Here is a 22536-nt window from a genome sequence, read left to right as displayed (position 1 = left end):
GATATCTGAAATTAAATAATGACGATGAATTTCTAGCTGGATTTTATATATCTATATAAAGAGTTTTGTCATACAGTTCATGTAGCATACTTTCAAATCAAATGTACAAATAATTCAATTAAAAGAAAATAAAACACCAACCATATAAAATACAGCTATTATAACTATAACAAAAGAAAAAAAATTAAAATGACATATATTACAGTTAAAATCTTAAGATTTGTTTAAAAAACATACCTCTAATTTGTCAGTCAGAATCTGAACTGATGTGACAAAATAGAAAGAATCTGTAATAAAGTCTGCTAATTCACTGATTAGTATTCATTTCAATGTCGTTTCTGGGTTAGTTTCTTAGTAACGTTCAGTGCTGGTGCTAATCGAAACTGATCGGAATACTTTGCAACCACTGCAGCAGTTGGCTCATAACGAAAATGCTTACTAATCAGAATTCTAATCTAGATATATGAAATGTTTCTTTTAGCTAATCAGAAATAAACTGTATGTATCTCTAATGATAATTCCATGACGTGTCATTAAAAATATCTGCGATGGAGTTCTCACTGGTCACATTGTCACAATAGGTCAGAATGCATGTATAGATATCCTAACTAATATCCTAACAAAAACAAGTATTTTCTGTGTTAAACCTCCTTTCTGTCTGTCACCATGGGTCTCTTAGAGCGAGGGACTGTGCAAAAAGTGATTGTCCTGCCTCGGGATGACCTGCAGACTGAGGAGCTGGTCTTAGAAGAAGTGGAAGTTTTTAAAGTCAGTCTTTACTCTTACTCTTCATGTTCTCTTCTATGTTTCATCGCTGACCAAAAACACCATTTTCACTGTTGACATTCTACTTGCGTACTTAAAGATGCTTAACTGTATTACTGCAGGTTCCTACCCCGATAACCACCATGAAGATTTCATCAAAACGAGTAAGTTACTTTGAATTGGTTTTGTTTAATCAGTGCATATAAATCTTACTAGTTGGAAAACATTTGTTAATCACAGCAAAGCAGTCAGACCTGAACAGAAAAATTCATCCTGTAAAGCCATTAATCCAAATAATGAAATTACACATATTCAGAACAAATTGTTACCTCCGCCAAGGAGGTTATGTTTTTGGTCGAGTTTATTTGTCTGTCTGTTTGTCAGCAGGATAACTCAAAAAGGTTTGAACGGATTTTAATGAAATTTTGTGGAGTGGTTGGAAATGACAAGAGGAACAAGTGATTAAATTTTAGTGGTGATCTGGATCACGATCCGGATCCAGGAATTTTTTAAAGGATTCTTCACCATTGCGGGATAGGGGGAATTTTGACATTCTAGTTTCTAACTCCACAAAAACAAGAAAGAAAGGATTGAAAAAAATTAGGGTGTAACATAGTCAAATGTTCTATCAAACAACAAGGTTTGGTGTTGATCGGATCCGGATTCCGGATCTGGTGATCCAGAATATGCAAAAATATAGGGAAAATAGAAAATGGGTCAGTGTGAGGTGACAAATGAAGCTAGAGCTGCACAACTAACACCAAATTGTAGCTGAATCTGTACTGATTCAGTAAGGTGTCATCAGATTTGATGTAGGTTCAAATGTTATGGAGCTAGATCCAGAAGAAAACTGCCATTACCGAAAAATCGTTTTTATACAATACCTTTTGAACTAATAAGGACATAAAAGTGATTCCAAGTTCTAGTGCTATGTTTTCATGGTCAAGGATGTCAAATATAAAGGAAAGAAAAGTGTATGTATCATAGTATTGGTTGTAACACTGAATTGTTGAATAGATCACTGTGCCAAGGAGGGAATCTCTTTAGGGTCAGTGACCCTATGGCCTTGTTTAGAGAAGTGTTTCATAAATGTTAAAAAAATTCATATATTTGCAGTTTAGTTGAATAATAAATTGAATTTTGTCTCTTATTTGTTTTTGTCTATAAGCACACGCAATATCAATATCAGCGCTCAGATGACAGTAGCTTCTGGGAAAGGTGCAAGTTGCAATAAACTGTGATGCCAAGCGTTAAGGATACATGCTATCCAGTCACAGCAGATGAAACTTTTTTTACTACTGAGCAAACATTGTTAGCCTTTTTTAGGTTCAATGATTCCATGGCGTGTAGATGTTGTGGCGTCAGTGACCCCATGGCCTTGGCGGAGGTTTGCACTCTCTGAGTGCTTCTAGTTTGTCATTGTCATAGCTTTATCAACATTTTAGTGAACAGTTTTTAAGAAAGCTGTATCAAAGTATTATTTGCTGAAGATTAATTTTATATGACCAGAGAGTAGATATTTAGGGGGTTAGTAGCAGAAATTAAATATCGCATTCATAACCATCTGTTCATTAGGGTGTAATTACCTGCAACAATGAATCTATGTGTTTTTTCAAAGTTCAGATTGGGCCCTGCATATTGAGCCCTGCAAAGCTTAGATTGGGCCCACTCACATGTACTACTACATGTGAGTGCTTCCCCCACCCCCCATGGAGGGTGCCTTGGTAGACCACCACAATGCTTTTGCAAGTAGCAGTATGACCAAAAACTGAAGAAAAACAAAGAAGAATCAGGAATAACACAATCCATCTTCTCACTTTGTTACTTTAAACAGCAACAGCTGTATGTGGGTTCAGTGCTGGGCGTGACCCACCTGGCTCTTCATCGCTGCGATGTGTATGGAGAAGCCTGTGCTGACTGCTGCCTGGCCAGAGACCCGTACTGCGCATGGGACGGCAAATCCTGCTCCAGATACTCAGCCTCACAGAAGAGGTGAGTACAGACAGAGAGGGGACAGACAGACTTGTATGTAGTGCATTATGGGTATCAGCATAAACGTCCATGCAGGGTTTTTAGAACATGTTGACATTAAGCTCTTTATTTACATCTGATGATCTGATCCCTCCAGACGCAGTCGTCGACAGGATGTAAAATATGGCAACCCAATCCGCCAGTGCAGAGGTTATAACTCTAATGGTGAGCGCAAACATATACAGAAATTTATACACACACACGTATATATATATATATATATATATATATATATATATATATATTGTATTTTTTATGAGCAGATAAATCATGTCTTGGTAAATAAGTGATTAAATTTTGGAGGTGACCTGGAATTTATTCTGGAACTGAGCTCCTGGAAACTGTTTGGTACACAGCAACATTAACTCAAGATATTTTGAGAACATTTTGATGAAATGTAGTGAGCAGATGGATACTGACCTCAAAGTAGACGGATTTTATTTTGAATTTTATCTGGAATGTATTTTCCAGAACATATGTGGGCTTGGTGGAGGTGTGTGCTCTCTGAGTGTTTTGTAGTTAAAATGGTGACAGTATGGGTTCAGATTAATAAGGATTTTAATTTGATCTAGGGCAAGGGCCTCTATAGGACTTACATCTTGTAACTGTAGCCTAGCGCTACCCAATTTGGTCCCCACGGGCCACATTTGGCCTGCAATTCCTTTGTTGTAGACAACCTTCTATGTAAAATCAAGAAATTAGTCTTACCCAGATTAAGACGTAGTGTTTTTATTATTACCAAGGATGTAATAAAATCATTGGCATTTATTTATTTGTCTGTCTGTCTGTCTTTTAGCAGGATTATGTCAAAACTACTGCACGGATTTTGATGAAATTTTCACCACAGATAGATATTAGGCCATGGAAGACTCCATTAAATATCGGTGGTGATCTGGATCTGTATTCTGGATCATGTTTCACTTTGTATAGGCTTTGAAGGATTACGTCAAAACTACTTCACAGATTCTCACCAAATTTGTACCAAAGATAGATATTAGGGCATGGAAGACTCCACTGCATTTTGGAGGTGATCTGGATCCGGATTGGCGAACATCAGAAATCTCGGCTTGCTCTTGTTTTTGAAATGTTATTTTAGATTCAGAATGTTCATTGCCTATAAAATCTAGTAAGTTAATTGTAGTGCAGTTGGTCATATGTAATTCACATAATATCAACATTTACTTTTGGTCTGTGGCCCTCCAGCCAGAATAATTTATGGCTCTTCAGGCAGTGTTGCCAAATTGCCGAGTTTCTCGCTAAATCTGGTGACTTTCCAAACCCTCTTGATAACTTATTTTCTCAGAAGTGACCAGCGACAAACCTAGCAACTTTTCTGATGTTTGGCGACTCAGATCTAGTCTCTGTTCTCACCAAGCGGCAGCGGGTCTCCCCATCTCCACTGCTGCTGCAAAGCCACAGAGCCCTATTACAAATCACCGAGCGGAGGGATATCTACAATCCTCCGCGTTCAAACACGCACGTGCAATGCCTCCACGGCTGTTCCTGCATTGAATGTCAAACCTGACTCGGACTCATTCAGCCTACTCACCTTGTTTGCTGCGCTGTGACAAATTAGTCTCCAGACTTTGAGGATCTCTGGCCTTGAGAAGTTATGTTATTTTGAGAAGTGATAGCCAATTTTAATGGAAAAATAAACAAACAAACCAACAATCCAGTTTATTTCTAGTTCTAAATATTATGAACATTTTTGGGGGGTTTTTCAACGAATGCATTAACAGTAAAAGGAACAGCAAACGAACAAAGGATGAGGCCACAAAGAGAAAAAAATTGTACAATAACAAAAGTAAAGGCATTCTTTAACATTAATTCTCTTTAAAAAAATTCCTTATAAAGCATGACAGTTGTAGGTCATTTGGAAAAGTCTATAAGCTTAATACTGCTTATATATTGTCAAATTCAGCCAGAAGTCTGTGTAAATTCCTTTTCAATACTCTACATTTATGAATATGGAATTTACCAAACAATATTATTTAGCATCTGTGATGATGTCATTTAGCGACTTTTAGGACAGCCAATAGCTACTTTTCTTACTGAGGAGTTGCCTTCAGGAGAAAGAATTTTGACACCTCTGATCAAAATCATATCAGAATTTTCATACGGCCCTGGCCACCTTAAAGTCTGTGTGAATTTTAACTGAACTAGGATATTTGCTGTGAGCAGCAATGTGTGAAACATATTTTCCATGTAACTTTCTAGCCAATAAGAATACTCTGGAGACGGTTCAGTATGGGGTGGAGGGGAGCACGACCTTCTTGGAGTGCCAGGCCCGGTCTCCTCACGTGTCTCTTAAGTGGCACCTGCAGAAAGAAAACAGCGACAGAAGGAAAGAGGTGAGCAAAGCTCTCAGTGAAAACCAGCAGTTTATGATTCCAGTAGGAAAGATGGTCTTCTGAAACACTGAAAATCAGATGGAAAAAAAGATGAATGAATGAAAGCCAAGCTCAGTTTCCTCTTCCCTGTCCTTTCCAGATTCGCTCGGAAGGTCGCATGCTGAAGACAGAACAAGGTCTTCTGATCCGCTCGCTTCAATCCTCAGACAGCGGCATCTACCAGTGCACGTCCACAGAGAAGAACTTCAAGCACACACTCGTCAAACTGCAGCTTGTGGTGCTTTCCAGCCGCACGGTCAACAACGTGTTGGTGGAGACAGGCAGCCCGGCCTTCCCTCCGCCTCAGTCCAGCGCCTGGACTCCGAGTGCCGGCCAGTATAAAGATCTGCTGGCCATCCTGAGCCAACCAGAAATGGGCTTGATCAACCAGTACTGCCAGGACTACTGGCAGCTCGGAGATGGCGGCCTCAGAGACACGATGCCCAGCAAAGCCAAAAGCTTAAAGGAGCTGAAGGAACAGAAGAAGCCCCGCAACCGTCGGCATCACGATGATCAGACGACTCCCGCCGAGACATGAGGAGCGGCACGGACGGACACGGCCCTATCCCACACATCCAACCACCTCCTAAACACTGCAACTTGCCAGTTAGGGAAGAGACCAGACACTAAAAACGATAGAAAATGTAATTATCAGAATGGATGAGAGAGATGCTGAAACCAAAACAGCACAAGAATCAAACTGTTTCTATGTAACTGTCGGAAAAAATACACAATATTTATTGTAGGTTGTAAAAAATAATTCTTTGTACCTACGTAGAAAACTTTTTTTGTGAATAGGTAAATGTGTAAATATGGTTATATTATTGTTAGTGTTATTGTTTATTACAATGTGTTATTATGTTGAAAATATCTTTACGTATGGTGTTTTTAAGAAACAGCAACACAGACGGGACATTTCAAGCATCCACACAAGAACAAGGACTGATGACCAAGTTATTGGCTTCCATGTTGGATCACTTGACTGCTGGCAGTATTTAGTCTCTAAACTGGAAGTCCAGTCACCAGTTCAGTGACGTCCTCGAACTTCCCCAGATTTTACAAGAACTGTCTTTATTGTATATCAGACAGGTTTTTTCTGATTTTCAGTTTGTTTGTTTTATTCAAGATGCAACAAATTGACGGAAAGATGATGAAAATGGCTTTTCACGATAGGTGCAAGTGCCCGTAGACTGCAAAGGTGAATGCATGTTGTGGTCACACAGTCACATGTGACTGACAGTCTTTCGAAAGATGTCATCACGATGCCATCCGGACAAATCCCAGTTCAAGACTTCACAAGTCGCATCCCCTGAACGAATTCTTCCAAAATCAGGTGCTGCCAAGTTTTTGTTTGTGTATGTGAATTTCACTTCTCAATGTTGTTCTCTTACCAAATGCGATCTTTGTGATAAGCTGTATTTTTTTTTGTTGTTGTTGTTGTTCTTTTGTTTGTTTGTTGTAGGGAGGGTGTTCTTTTAATCACACAAAAGCTGAAAATAACATGGCCTTCACTTCCTAATTTAGAGATCAGAAATTCCAGCAGGCAGCTAGGTGTGAGTTTGTAACAGTTTGGGAAAATAATATTACTGACAAAGTCCCTACTCTTACCAAATTAGTGATCAATTATCAGTAACTAACCGGAATCACATATATCTGGTATGTGCATTATACTAGGTTAGCTTTTATTTAGCCAGCGGATGCTCCTATTATTATCGTTATTATTTGTGATTGTTCCGGCTCAAAACAAAGACCCAGTCTTTCCGTGACTTCTGGGACTCAGCCATCAGTACGGTGTCTGTTGATGATCAATCAATCAATCAACTTTTTTCTTGTATAGCGCCAAATCACAACAAACAGTTGCCCCAAGGCGCTCCACATTGCAAGGCAAGGCCATACAATAATTATGAAACACAGTCTACGTCTAAAGCAACATAACCAAGGGATGGTCCAGGGTCACCCGATCCAGCCCTAACTATAAGCCTTAGCGAAAAGGAAAGTTTTAAGCCTAATCTTAAAAGTAGAGAGGGTATCTGTCTCCCTGATCTGAATTGGGAGCTGGTTCCACAGGAGAGGAGCCTGAAAGCTGAAGGCTCTGCCTCCCATTCTACTCTTACAAACCCTAGGAACTACAAGTAAGCCCGCAGTCTGAGAGCGAAGTGCTCTAATAGGGTAATATGGTACTATGAGGTCCCTAAGATAAGATGGGACCTGATTATTCAAAACCTTATAAGTAAGAAGAAGAATTTTAAATTCTATTCTAGCATTAACAGGAAGCCAATGAAGGGAGGCCAACACGGGTGAGATATGCTCTCTCCTGCTAGTCCCCGTCAGTACTCTAGCTGCAGCATTCTGAACCAACTGAAGGCTTTTTAGGGAACTTTTAGGACAACCTGATAATAATGAATTACAATAGTCCAGCCTAGAGGAAACAATTGCATGAATTAGTTTTTCAGCATCACTCTGAGACAAGACCTTTCTGATTTTAGAGATATTGCGTAAATGCAAAAAGGCAGTCCTACATATTTGTTTAATATGCGCTTTGAATGACATATCCTGATCAAAAATAACTCCAAGATTTCTCACAGTATTACTAGAGATCAGGGAAATGCCATCCAGAGTAACGATCTGGTTAGACACCATGCTTCTAAGATTTGTGGGGCCAAGTACAATAACTTCAGTTTTATCTGAGTTTAAAAGCAGGAAATTAGAGGTCATCCATGTCTTTATGTCTGTAAGACAATCCTGCAGTTTAGCTAATTGGTGCGTATCCTCTGGCTTCATGGATAGATAAAGCTGGGTATCATCTGCGTAACAATGAAAATTTAAGCAATACCGTCTAATAATACTGCCCAAGGGAAGCATGTATAAAGTGAATAAAATTGGTCCTAGCACAGAACCTTGTGGAACTCCATAATTAACTTTAGTCTGTGAAGAAGATTCCCCATTTACATGAACAAACTGTAATCTATTAGACAAATATGATTCAAACCACCGCAGCGCAATGCCTTTAATACCTATGACATGCTCTAATCTCTGTAATAAAATTTTATGGTCAACAGTATCAAAAGCAGCACTGAGGTCCAACAGAACAAGCACAGAGATAAGTCCACTGTCCGAAGCCATAAGAAGATCATTTGTAACCTTCACTAATGCTGTTTCTGTACTATGATGAATTCTAAAACCTGACTGAAACTCTTCAAATAGACCATTCCTCTGCAGGTGATCAGTTAGCTGTTTTACAACTACCCTCTCAAGAATCTTTGAGAGAAAAGGAAGGTTGGAGATTGGCCTATAATTAGCTAAGATAGCTGGGTCAAGTGATGGCTTTTTAAGTAATGGTTTAATTACTGCCACCTTAAAGGCCTGTGGTACATAACCAACTAACAAAGATAGATTGATCATATTTAAGATTGAAGCATTAAATAATGGTAGGACTTCCTTGAGCAGCCTGGCAGGAATGGGGTCTAATAAGCATGTTGATGGTTTGGATGAAGTAACTAATGAAAATAACTCAGACAGAACAATCGGAGAGAAAGAGTCTAACCAAATACCGGCATCACTGAAAGCAGCCAAAGATAACGATACATCTTTGGGATGGTTATGAGTAATGATGAAAGTATTGAACTTGCTGAGTGGCATTCATGACTTTTAGAGCTCAGCCTGTGAGACATTTCAGAAACGCTTATGGAGTCATGAGGTTGATGCCCACAAGTTTGGCGTTGCTGATACAGGAGATTGAAGGTCCAAGTCTTCCAGGGTCCTGGTGCTTCCTGTCTGACTTGTATGGTTGTGAGACTTGAACCTAAAGTGGCCTAAAGTGACAACTGGGATGTGTAAGCTGGTAATCTTTGGCTACTACTGTAATTTTATTTTATTTTATTTATTTATTTTTGTTAAATGAGCTGGGAAGACTCAGATAAAGCGCACTACTTGTACTGTGAGGGAACATCAGCAGCAACACTATGGCGTGCTTTCCTCTGCCTAATTGCATGCAGGTCTCTTGATTCTGAAGACCAAAGCAACTGGAGCAGACCAAAGGGAATGTCCATGTATCTTCTGGCTGCAGCAGGATCCAGGTGATAGTGTTAGTAGGTGCTAATGGAGTGGTGGTCTGCTTGGGTGGTTGTGGATTAGGACTCATGGCAGTTCTGTAAGGTAGTGTGTGTGGCTTGATGCACCAGTGCATATGCCTATGACCTTGCCTGTCACGCTTATCAATAATCTTTTTAATAATCTGATCAATAATCTTTCGAGCTGCGTGGTAGCATCATAGTACCATGACTGTCACACAACTGACACTCATTTTGTAGAGCTGCATCCAAGAGTCTTTGATTCCTCCCCTTTTCATTAGGCTCTGTTATTGGTCATTGTGCCATACAACCTTCATTCCACCCAGTCGGTCATTGCTTTGCATCAGATATGCAGAAAAAGCTTGCTGATTGCTGTTCTAACAGCATGAAAAGCAACTGTGCTTGAAAGTTGTCATTGCAACTTCATGTCTCACACCGCAGGAAAACTCTTGAAGTAAGTCCTATATAGGACTAGAGGCCTATTTGTGTTGGTGTTTCTAAATGTCATGAAGACCAGTGCCCATGTACCACTGGATAAACTGAGACAGTGTTCATTAAGAATCTGGTCCAAGGACACAAGTTGCGTGACTGAGCATGAACTAAGGTCTACATATTTGTATCCCACTGAGTCTGCAGTTGAAGTAAAGAAAGAAAAATGTCAGATATTCAGCAAACATACAGACAGGTAACAAGTTAAAAATGCGACCAGAGTAAATTAAGGCACAAACGCAGATGTTTCCTCACAGCTGTGTAGTATGGTACAGCTAAAGACACACTGAAGCTAAAAGGAGTAAAAAGTCACAAAATGTCCATGTTGAGAAAATCAAATCGGAAAATATCAGAGTCATAAAAGCAGACATTTATTGGTGTTGTATATCACAAGTAATCCTTGATGTCTAAAGAGTTTGTACACAGGTTTTTAGTATTTTGCAACCTTGTCAATTGTAAGATGGCACCAATTTTGGTGTTGGACATAGGTAATTTTTGCATCTGGGTAGGACTTATATCATCGTGGCATGAAAATTAGGAAAGGTTATCACTTTAGACAAAAAAAAAAAACTGCTTATACAAAACATTTGAACTGAGTAAACGTAATCCACCTCACTGCAATCAGTTTCTTAAAAGTAGTAAAACCTCACAATATATCACTGAATATATTCAAAAGAATGGTCATTTATCACGCCAGTAGAATTTCATACACTGATAGAAAAAGTGATCACGGAGCATTGATGCTGTTCTGATGGCATGTGGAATCCTAACACCTTTCTAAAAGACATGTTATATTGTTTTTTCCTTTAATTTTTCACCTCTCTGAATGCATAGACTGCCAAAGTTACCAAAGTCAAGATAAAAAAGGTTGCCACCATGACACTGGTAGGGAGTGAGGAAGGTGTCAAAGTGTGGCTTGGGCTTGTACCAACTAATAGGAGCATCCTTTGTCTATCTAACGTTACTGAACAGGTTAAATGAACACAGTTTTTTTATATATATATTAAAGGAGAGCATGTACTTTGTGTATGTTAGGGTTTTTAAGTTTTACATGCTAACTCATACTGGAGTACAGAGTTTCCATTCCTGTCCATTTCTTTCTTCGTTCTACCAAATGAACATTGTACTGGGCCAGTGTTTGAGGGTACACTACTTTTTTTTTTTGCCGGTGTCGCCGACCGAACGGTCCCCCCTAAGAATCGATCCGCCCTGCCTTCACTGCTTCATGGCTACACGAGCTACTAGCTCATGTGTTCATTGCGTGTCAGTAATTTCAAAGCATCATCAGGTTTCGCCTCGTTTCTGCTTAAAACTGACTTTAGAATGATTTAAGATGTTTTACTTTGTTATCTGATGGTTAATAATCTCATTAATCCATTTGATTGCTTTGGGTAAAGAGAGTCAGACTTAGACATGCTGCTGTGATCCCAAATGACGCACGCGCAGTGAAGACAGGTGGACCAATTTCTGGGGGGTGTTCGGTCTGTGACGCTGATACTCCATTTTGTTGTACTAGTAAAGTACACACAATTTTCTGAGCAGCTTATTTGAACAGTCCAGCGCAGAGAAATCTGTTATCATATGTGCCACAGGCGTGATATGAAATGTAAATTGAAGCTTTGGTTTGGTTGTACTCAGCAACTTTGGTACAGTGAAAATGTCACAAGTACAGTCATGAGTAAGCTCTTCACCACCAAAGCTGAAGAGGAACCTGAATGTTCAGGAGGTTTCTTTTCATTGTGCATGGCTTGTACAGTGTGTGTGTATGTGTTATTTGTCCAAAATGCTACTTTGCTGTGAATGTTTTGTCAGTGAATGTTTATCTCTTTGTGGGAATGTGGAAAGACGTGTTTTCTCACACACGCACACGCTGATGTTTGGAAATACATGACAGTACAGACAGCTTCTGTGCAGTTTGTGTGAAATTCTCTCACTTTTTCCTTCTTTTTCTCTTTTTGCTGTCAAAAAACATGCAAATAAGATTTTTAACACTTGCGTCAATTTTATTTTCTGTGTGTGAGAGGCTTTACTCTGGGTCACTGAGGTAAAGTCATGTATGATATAATGCACAGTTGATGTTATTGTAATGACTTGTAAAATTACTATCTTTACTTTCTCATCAATGTTGCTGACTAATAAATTAAAGCTCTATATTTTATAATAACAAGATGCTCTATATTGTTTGGTGGTAAAACATTCTGCAAGTTTTTTGTGGACTGTTTGTTGTGTGTTGGGGGGTGTGGATGGATATTTTGCTGTTCTTTTCTTTTCTTTGCTCTCCAGGTGGCATGAGAACTGATTTGTCTGTGGAGAAGGTGCTGGCTGAAGAATCCTTCACCCTCATCAACATCATGTGTAGCACCTGTTAATGGTGCTCACATGCAACCTTAAAGACTTTCAGCTGAAGCAGATAATTGGATGGCGTTCTGCATTTAAGTCATGTGTGATTCAAGCAGAACTGCTGGGAACTCGACCTTGTGATGTTCGTTTGTGAGACGCTGAGGACCGCGCCTGGGTTTGACACATCGAGCCCGTGAAGCAAGGAAGGGTGAGGACACATGCTGTCAGCACACATCAAAGGTGATTAAGTGTTTGACTAATTGTTGATAGTAACTTGGTATTTTGTTACGCAGTAAACTTGAATTGTGATGAGAATTGTGCAGCTCGCTTCTCACTGCCATGGCATGCGGACAAGTGATCCTCCACCTGTTGTGAGAAGCTGCTTATTTGCATAAAGCTTAAAATACAGACCTGTATGTGTTGCTGATAGTGTGTGTCTTTTGAAGGATATTAGTTGTAACTGCTAACTTACCTCACCTCTTCTATGCTTCGCAGAGAGTCGGTTTGTCGTGTCCACCTGCGGGGTGTTTGGCGGTGGTAGTGGGTCCAGGAGCGCCGGGCTTCGATCCTTTTGGGCGCTGGAGAGCGTGCCAGCCTTCACTCCACCAGAAGGATGCTATTTCTGTTTTTTACACTTTTTATGCACTAGTGGGTGAATTAAATATATTGTTTTTGGAACCGCTCTTCTGGTTATTTGTAGCGCTGGGTTCCGTCTGACGCAGGTCCGCTCCTCAACCCGCGTCGACACATAACACTGTGGGTTTTTTGTTTTTTTCCTTTTACAGCATTGACCCACAATCCTAATCACTGCTGAAAACACAAAAATGTGCCACAAAGTGGAACTGTACAATAGTTTATGGTCTCACAGACACTAAACAGCACTGATGCTGTGTCCTCAGTAAACCACAGCCTTCACACAAAAATGCATGATGACCTTCCCAGAGTGGTAGCTGGAGCCAGATGGGAGTGAACTCAAGGGCTCAAGGGGTCAAAATTTAAATATGCTCCAAATGTGTTGAATTGTGTACGGCATAACATGTCTGATCATAAGGGTTTCAAAAAGGTTTAGTTTATACTATCTACAACTGAACATTATAGAGTTATTAGTACAAACAGCAAAAATGGTGATGGCCAGTTTCAGTTTGTACATTCATTCAATCATTTTTTTGCCGCTTATCCCGGTGTGGGTCACTGTGGCAGCAGACTAAGCAGGTCATCCTATACTTTTGGGAGAATCCCAAAACTTTCTCAAACCACCTGGGAGGTTTAATCCCTCCAGGATGTCCCCAGGATCTTCCCCAGGGGGTCCTCCCAGTTGAATGTACATGGAAGACCTTCCTAGGGAAATAACCAGAGGACATCCTCACCAGATAACACCTCAGCTGTCTCCTTTTGATGCAAAGGAACAGCAGCTCAACTTGTTTGAGTGGAAGGCCAGATACTCTACAGCGGATCTTCTTCCTGCCACAACTGAATTTAGCCCAGGTGGACTCCAATTAATCTGCAGAAACATCTCAAGGATGAAACAGGAGGCACCTGAGCTCAATTTTGAGCTTCATGGCAAAGGCTGTGAATACTTATGTACACATGGTTTCTTAGTTTTGTATTTGTAATACATTTGCAAAAATCTCAAAAAAAAAAAAAAATTCCATCTGCATCATCAAGCTCAAAACTGAGCTCAGGTGCATCCTGTTTCCACTGATCATCCTTAGTGTTTCTACAGTTTAATTGGAGTTCACCTGGGGTAAATTCAGTTGATTGGACATGATTTGTAAAGACACACACCTGTCTACATATAAGGTCCCACAGTTGACAGTGCATGTCAGAGCATGGAGCCTGAAGTCAAAGGAAATGTCTGTAGACCTCTGAGACACGATTGTCTCGAGGTGCAAATCTGAGGAAGGATACAGAAACATTTCTGCTGTTCTCAAAGTTCCAATGAGCACAGTGGCCTCCATCATCTGTAAATGGAAGAAGTTTGGATCCACCAGAACTCTCCCTAGAGCTGACCACCTGTCTAAACTGAGTGATCAGGGGAGAAGGGCCTTAGTCAGGGAGGTGACCAAGAACCCAATGGACACTCTGTTTAAAGCTCCAGCATTCCTCTGTGGAGAGAGGAGAACCTTCCAGAATTACAACCATCTCCACCAATCAGGCCTGTATGGTAGAGTGGCCAGACGGAAGCCACTCCTTAGTAAAAGGCACATGACAGCCCACCTGGAGTTTGCAAAAAGGCACCTGAAGGACTCTCAGACCATGAAAAACAAAATTCTCTGGTCTAATGAGACAAAGATTGAACTCTTTTAAATGCCCTAACCTATTTATACCGTGTGAATATTAAAACTAAAACATTTCTGTCAAACTACGAACAGTAATATGAAAATAATCACCAGTACTGGTACACGTCAGTTTCTTTTATCATTTTGAATACTTTAACACTGTAAGCACTTAAGATAGAGTTTTTGTACATTCTTTTAAAATGATTTATATTGGTGCTCTGTTTGAGCTCCAGCTCTAAACTGTTGCACAAATCCACCCCGCAGATTGATATGCAGATCCTTCTCTTACAAGTTCGACTTCTATTATTTTTCAAGTTCAATTCTCCTCTCAAATTATAGCCACTTTCTCTTTCCATAAATAGATTTTGTATTTTTTTGGTAGTAAATTGTTTCTGGCTTTGTACATGATTTGTGGTGCTTTAAATTTGACCAAATCCATAAACTTCAAGACTTTTTTTTTGTTGTTTTTTTGTTGTTTTGTTTTTTTAATAACTAGTGGGTTGGTATGTTCTCTGTATCCAACTTTATTATCCTTATTGCTCTTTTCTGTAGTATGCATAGTGGCTGCAGGGTGCTTTTGTCGTTGTTTCCCCACACTTCCACACAGTAAGACAGATTGGTAATAAAAATAATGAACAGTAGAGTATGCGTAAGGCTTTATAGTCCAGTATGTATTTTGTCCTCCCCAGAATTGCAGTGCATTTTGCCAGTTTTGATCTGATGTGGCTTACATGAGGTTTCCAGCTGATTTTACTGTCTATGATCACTCCAAGAAATTTATTTTGGTATACTCTGTCTATGTGTGTATTGTTTATAATCAGGTCTACTTGAACATTAATGTATTTTCTTCAAAACAACATCATCTTTGTTTTATCTAAATTCAGTGATAATTTGTTTTTGTCAAACCATAATTTTAGTTTATTCATTTCTATCGTGATCAGCTCCAAAATCTGCTGCAAGCTCTCTCACCAGTACAAAAAAATATTTGTATCATCTGCAAACAATACAAATCTCAATAACTTTGAAACATTACATATATCATTGATGTATAAAATAAACAGCTTAGGTCCTAATATTGACCCTTGTGGTACCCCACAAGTGATATCCATGTAGTGTGATTTGTGCTCACCTATTTGTACATACTGTTTCCTGTTTCTTAGATAGCTCCTCAGCCAGCTCAACCCAATCCCTCTAATACCATACCTTTCCATTTTTTCTAATAATATTTTATGATCAATAGTGTCAAAAGCTTTGCTTAAATCAAGGAATACACCAAGAGCAAGTTTTCTGTTGTCAACATTATTTGTGATTTCCTCTATTAGTTGTTATGACTGCCAATGCTGTTGATCTGCCTGCTCGGAATCCATATTGATTCTCAGTCAGCAAAGATGTTTTTCAATAAATATATCCAGTCTGTTATTTAAAAGTTTGAGTATCTTGGAGAATTGGGAGAGCAAAGAAACAGGCCTATAGTTCATGAAATGGTGTCTATTTCCAGATTTAAACAATGGTATTACTTTTGCTACTTTCATTTTGTTGTGGAATTTACCAGATTGAAAAGACAGGTTGCAAATATGGGTTAGTGGCTTTGCAATTCCTTCAATAATTGTTTTTACTGTATTCATGTCTATGCCATTCCAATCAGTGGATGTTTTGTCTTTAAAATTTCTTACTATGTATATGATTTCTTTTTCATCAGCAGCTTTTAGGAAGATTGTCCTTGGATTTCTATTCCCCATACTACTATTAGCCCCACCCTCTGCTATTTCTGGCTCCTTTGATTTTAGCCACCAATTCTGGACCTACATTTACAAAGATTTTTTTCAAACCATCAGCCACATTCTCCGTGTTGTCTATGGTCTTGTGAAGTATTCCGGGTCATTTGCATTTTTATGTCAATTTTTCATGATACGATTTAATAAACCCCATATACCTTTCATATTATTATTATTTTTATTTTTCTCCAGTATTTTATTACAATATTCCTTTTTTCATATCCTCATAATATTAGTTTAATTTTTATAGTTTTTATACTTTACTTCGACTTCTGCCATTTGGAGCTTTATGAAGTTCCTATATAACATATTTTTCTTTTTGCAGGCCTTTTGTAACCCTTTAGTGACCCACGGACTGTTCTTGTATTTATGGTCATTACTGTATTGTTTTACAGGGTAGTTTTTATCATATAAAAGACTAAATACATTGAGAAATTCATCATAAGCTATATTGATATCTTTTGCCTCATGTACTGTCTTCCAGTTCTGTGCAATTGAATCTTTGTTTAGAGATTGCATCGCGTCCTCCATTTTCACTCTTCTGTATTTATAATTTCTCACATCTTTCCTCTGCCGTTACCAGAAGCCCACACTTTGTTTTCCATAATGTTTGTGAATATATTGTCAATTAGGGTGGCACAATGTGAAGTACTATATATATATATATATATATATATATATATATATATTTATATATATATATATATATATATTTTTTTTTTTTTTTTTTTTTTTTTGCTGTAGCTGAACCGCAGAAACTTCCTCTGCCAGAAAGTCAAGGGAATTTTTTCACATTAATGGAAACACCCTGAATTTGGTTGTCATGTGGGGCATCACCATCTCAAATATTGACATGTCTCTTGCATCAATGGTACCAGATCACTCACTTATTAAGTTCACAGTATCTTTGCCTTGTCCACTAGGAGGAGACACTTATCTATCATCATGGCAACACATCAACTCTCAACTACAACTGAATTTGGAGCCAGACTGCTAGATATCTTAGTGTCACTTTTGTAACACGATCATTCAGTAGATACTCTTGTGGTGTTAATAAATTACTTAGAAATACATATGTCATATAATATTATTTATTTCAGACTCTCTAAAACCCATATTAATACATTGTTGCATTTCTGCTGGGGTTATGTGAGGTTAAGAGCAATGACTGTCAGCAAGTTTGCACTGGGTCAATATGTTCTTCATATCTGCACAGAAAGTTTCTGTACTTTTATCTGCACCAAAAGTATATCCTGTAAAAGCTAAAAGCCTTTCATTATCTTATGTGAAAAGACGTAAACAGCAGGCAGCGGTTCCACTAACACAAGGCCCTGCTTTTCACGTCTCTAAAGTTTGACCTAGTTAGCCACATATGGCATTTTTTGATCACGTAAGCACACACGTGGGAGGATTACTTTTTTTATTAGTGATGTTAACTGAAGTATCATTTCAAGTTGACCTGAATTGGAAACCATGCCAAGGAGGCCCAAGGCAAGCTGATAAGGATGTGAAGGAGATTTTGCCTTTCAAAGGAGAAAAAAGGAGATGAAGACAGCGCAGTGGGTGGACCATGGAGGAAGACCACTGCTGGACCTTGAAGATGGATGGGACTCTGACAATCAACAGAAAGCAGATTCTGATTATAAAAATGTAGTGTAGACAAAGTTTTCAGTCTTTTCTGCTCTCTCTCCCCTGCTGGTGATTTACTAAGAATTACATTAGGAGGAGCCAGCCGAACGGATCCACAGAATTCTGTGTCTGGAAAACTTATCTTTACTCACTCTGTTTATTTAAATAATAATTTGTTAATAAATTCCCGCATAAGAGGTCTGTCTTCCGGGACAATGTACATTATAAATTGAGATTGACGTCCTTATTTTGCATCAACGGACACGCGAGGTGTGTGACCTAAGGTAAATAGTTTTGCTGTCCACATGTTGATGTTTGGGTTCACAGGTATTTAACAGAAATAAATAATTCCACTCCAACCAGGAGGTTGATGTCTTGGGTTTTCATTTAAATACCGTGGTACAAGGTCTGCTCCAACATATGAAAAAGTAAAAACTCCACAAGGTATTAGGTTTCACACTCCAACAGTGGACAGCTTAAATTCAGCACTTATGAGCACACTGGACATGATTTCTCCACCTACATTAAAACCACGCCCCCAAAACACACTCGCCATGCTTCAATGATCACTTACGTGGCCTCAAACAAGTCTACAGTTCTAAAGGGAAGAATGTCATAGTTCACAATTAGTATTGCACCTCCCACACAATACTGATAAAAAATGTTTTACAATGTAACTGTAAAACACATATCATGTGGGATTTACTCAGTTAATTTACTTTATTTCAGACCTGGTGTCTGAAATAAAGTATCTTATCTTAATAGAATCTGTTAAAACTGTTAAAATCAAGTAAATTTTACTAAGCAAACCTGAGAACTAGATATTATGAATTATATTTACTTGAAAAAACATAGGAGAGTTTTTCACTCAGAAATTCCAATTAAATTTTACGAGGGGAATTATTAAGTAAAATTTATTTGCATATATTGGTTTTTCTAAAAGATCCCACTTGGATCTGCTGTGGCGACAAGGTAACAGTCAAAGGGATTTACTTTTTTACTAATAAAGAGAGTAATAAATAAAGAGAGAGTAAAATTCAATGAAAATATTGAATTGAGGATTGCTAGTAAATGTTACATGAGGTTTTCCTTACCACTGTCACATGTGTGCTTGCTCTAGGGGTTGGTAAGGTTAGACACCTTGTGTGAAGTGCCTCGAGGCAGCTTTGTTGTGATTTGGCGCTATATAAATGAAATAAGTTGAAAATTATTCTTTTAGAAAAACTAATATATGCAAGTAGCATTTACTTAAGAATTCCCGGTGTAAAACTTACTTTTGTATTTTTTTGGCAGTAAATTGTGTGGTGATCAATAATGGAGGTCAGAAAAAACTCTTAGGTTTGAAGCAAATATCACTCCAAATGTTTTTTTCAGTATGTGAATGCCTGTCTGTCTATATTTGGCCCTGTGACAGACTGCCATCCTCTCCAGGGTGTATCCTGCTTTATGACAGCTGGGATAGGCTCCACCCCACTTTGACCCGTAATTAGAGTAAGCAGGTATAGATCATGGATGGAATTGAAATTGAATTATGTAATCAATGGGATTTTTTTTTAAAGAATAGTTGTGGCTGTTTTAACGGCTTCATCTCCAAAATAATGGGCAAATAAGGTCAATGTCCATTTATTTCTATGGCATATAACATATAAAGCCAAATAACATAACTAAATACAACAGATGATATCAACAATTCTTTTTTTATTTTATTTTTGGATTGTACATGCTCTTAGTCACCTTAGGAGGTACCAAAACTGTGTTTCACCCATTGACGAATTTTGCCATGCTCTTGCACACCTATATGCCTAATAGAAACTGAAGAGATTAAACTCTTTAACCAGCTTCAGATTGAGGTCAATGAGATCTGTCAGTTGAAACTGCAAAGCTCATTAAGCACTTCAGATCTCACCATTCGAACTGAAGCAGCTTATAAATGTCATTTCAATGTGTAACATGCAGGGAGACTGTTGTGTCTGATGGAAAATCCACACAATGAACAGCACCCTGTAACCCAGATCACCCAGCACATGGCATTCAAAGACAAGGGTCTTTTAGTCCTGGTTGAAAAGATTGTTATTATTATTATTATTAATTATTATTAATAATAATTAATAATAATAATAATGGTATTATTATTATTAATAATAATAATAATACCATTATTATTAATAATAATAATAATGGTATTATTATTATTAATAATAATAATATGTCGCAGACATGAAAGAGCAAAGCTCGTCAGCATCTCACCATGTCATTTAGGTTCTTCAGACTTTTTTGAGCAAATGTTTCAGGGGAGCATTAGCATGGCTAAAGCCTTTCAGCCCAGACCCCCTCCCCCCGCCTTTTTAAGCATTTTTCTTTTTTTGCCTTTCAGCTTCTGTGTGGGCTCCAGACCCCCCCTAATTACAGCCTTCTTAACCCCCTGCCATTTTAAGCAGGGGGGTTTTAATGTAGATGTAATGTTGGGGAAGTGTAATGACACAGACCCACAACAGGGGACGCAAATGAACGGTCAATAGATAGTCCAATAAATACAATTTATTGTGGCAAATGTGCACAACAGGTCGAATACTGCTTTTAGACAGTCAATTACAAAATACAACAGGTGACGTGTGGGCAGGCCCGAGGGTAGGAGACGCCCTCTGTAATCAATGCATGGACGGAGTCCGCCGTCTTTCTTGCCCACAAAAAAGAAACCTGCACCCATCGGGGAGGTGGAGTTCCAGATCAACCCGAGTCCCGGATGTAGGTCTCCATTGATTCTCGCTCGGGGCGTGAGAGGTTGTACAGTTTACTGGACGGATACTCAGCACCCGGGATTAAATCAATGGCACAATCGTACGGTCGATGCGGGGGTAGAGTGAGTGCCAGATCTTTGCTGAAAACGTCAGCAAGATCATGGTACTCAACAGGCACCGTTGTGAGATTGGGGGGCCTTGAACCTCCTCTTTAGCAGTCACACCGGGTGGAACCGAGGATCGTAAACACTCCCGGTGGCAGGTTTCGCTCCATTGAGCCACAACCCCAGACGGCCAATCAATCCGGGGATTGTGTTTACTAATCCATGGATAGCCCAAAATTACTCTGGAGGTAGAAGGTGTCACAAAAAACACAATCTCCTCCCTGTGATTCCCAGACACAATCAGTGTTAAGGGCTGTGTCTGGTGTGTGATTAATGGAAGAAGGGTGCCATCTAGTGCCCGTACCCTCACTGGTGAAGGAAGAGCCACTAGAGGGAGCCCTACTTCTGTAGCCCATCTGCTATCAAGCAGATTCCCTTCCGACCCCGTGTCAATGAGTGCTGGGGCTTGAAGGGTTAAATCCCCACAGAGGATCACAACTGGGATTCGTGCGGATTTTCGTGCAGTACCCGCGTGTGTGTTATGGCCCACCCTTAGCCCAGTTTCTAAGGGTGAGCGTTGATGTTTGACCGCTTGGGGCATTGTTTCTGCAGATGCTTGTTAGAGCCACAGAAAAAGCACTCTCCGCGGGCCAGCCTCCTCTGTCTGTTTTCTAATTTTATTTTGGCCCTGCTCGTGTCCATAGCTTCGTCAGCCGGGGGAGCTGTTGTCACACGGAGCACTCAGGCTCTGGAGCATGGGGAAGGCGGGGCTGCGCGTGCCTGGCCACGTCCTTCGTCTCGCTCCCGTCGGCATTCTTCCAATCGCTTGTCTAACTGTATAACCAGATCTATAAGCCCATCTAAATCCCGCGGCTCATCCTTTGCCACCAGATGCTCCTTCAGGACTGATGACAGTCCGTTTACGAAGACGGCGCGGAGTGCAGCGGTATTCCAGCCGGACCTCGCAGCCGCTATGCGGAAGTCTACCGCATACTCAGCTGCACTCCGACGCGCCTGTCTCATTGACAGCAGCGTCGTAGAAGCAGTCTCGCCTCTGTTTGGGTGATCAAAGACTGTTCTGAACTCCCTCACAAACCCAGTATAAGAGGTAAGGAGCCGTGAATTCTGCTCCCAGAGCGCCGTAGCCCAGGCGCGTGCCTCGCCTCGAAGCAAATTAATTACATAAGCCACCCTGCTCTAGTCCGACTTGTACAGCACGGGACGCTGTGAAAAGACAAGTGAACACTGCATTAAAAAGTCCACGCACATCTCCACACAACCCCCGTACGGCTCTGGGGGACTTATGTATGCTTCAGGGGAAGGTGGGTGGGGTCGTTGAATGACCAGTGGAATGTCTATATTCGACACCGGGTCAGCAGGAGGAGGAGCTGCAGCAGCGCCCTGAGTGCGCGCTTCCACCTGCGCGGTGAGAGCCTCCATTCTACGATTGAGGATGACGTTCTGCTCGGTCATTAGATCCAACCAAGCAGTAAAGGCGGTGAGGATTTGCTACAACTCACCAATCACGCCTCCTGCAGATGCCTGTGCACCCTGCTCTTCCATTGGCTGTTCAACTGGTGGTTGACGCCCCTCGGGATCCATGACGTTGGCCGAGATATCCTGTTGGGGAAGTGTAATGACACGGACCCACAGCAGGGGGCACAAATGAACGGTCAATAGATAGTCCAATAAATACAATTTATTGTGGCAAATGTGCACAACAGGTCGAATACTGCTTTTAGACAGTCAATTACAAAATACAACAGGTGACGTGTGGGCAGGCCCGAGGGTAGGAGACGCCTATCCAGAGAAGAGCCGGGGCCCACAAGGTTCCGCCGCCAACAAAGACCTGCAGTACACCGAAGCCACCAAGTCCCGAGTCCCCAGGTGGCCTCTACTTCAGCTGTCAGATCCGGTACTGCTAGC

At 40.0% G+C, this 22536-nt stretch overlaps 1 protein-coding gene across 1 annotated transcript in view; it reads left to right on the top strand.

Moving 5' to 3' along the window:
* The window catches only part of sema3fa (sema domain, immunoglobulin domain (Ig), short basic domain, secreted, (semaphorin) 3Fa), a 164743-nt gene extending 158228 nt beyond the window's left edge, over positions 1-6515 (top strand). Inside the window, 6 exon segments of the mRNA XM_034166334.1 lie at positions 680-768; positions 888-929; positions 2600-2757; positions 2894-2961; positions 5014-5147; positions 5287-6515. Of these exon segments, the coding sequence (XP_034022225.1) occupies positions 680-768; positions 888-929; positions 2600-2757; positions 2894-2961; positions 5014-5147; positions 5287-5724 (929 nt within the window). The 3' untranslated portion in view covers positions 5725-6515.
* Positions 6516-22536: the final 16021 nt, after the last annotated feature.

Source organism: Thalassophryne amazonica, chromosome 3 (genome assembly GCF_902500255.1).
Source record: "Thalassophryne amazonica chromosome 3, fThaAma1.1, whole genome shotgun sequence".
In the NCBI taxonomy this organism is placed as follows: domain Eukaryota; kingdom Metazoa; phylum Chordata; class Actinopteri; order Batrachoidiformes; family Batrachoididae; genus Thalassophryne; species Thalassophryne amazonica.
Note: the sequence above shows the minus strand (reverse complement) of the source record. Positions and strands in the feature narration are given on the sequence as shown.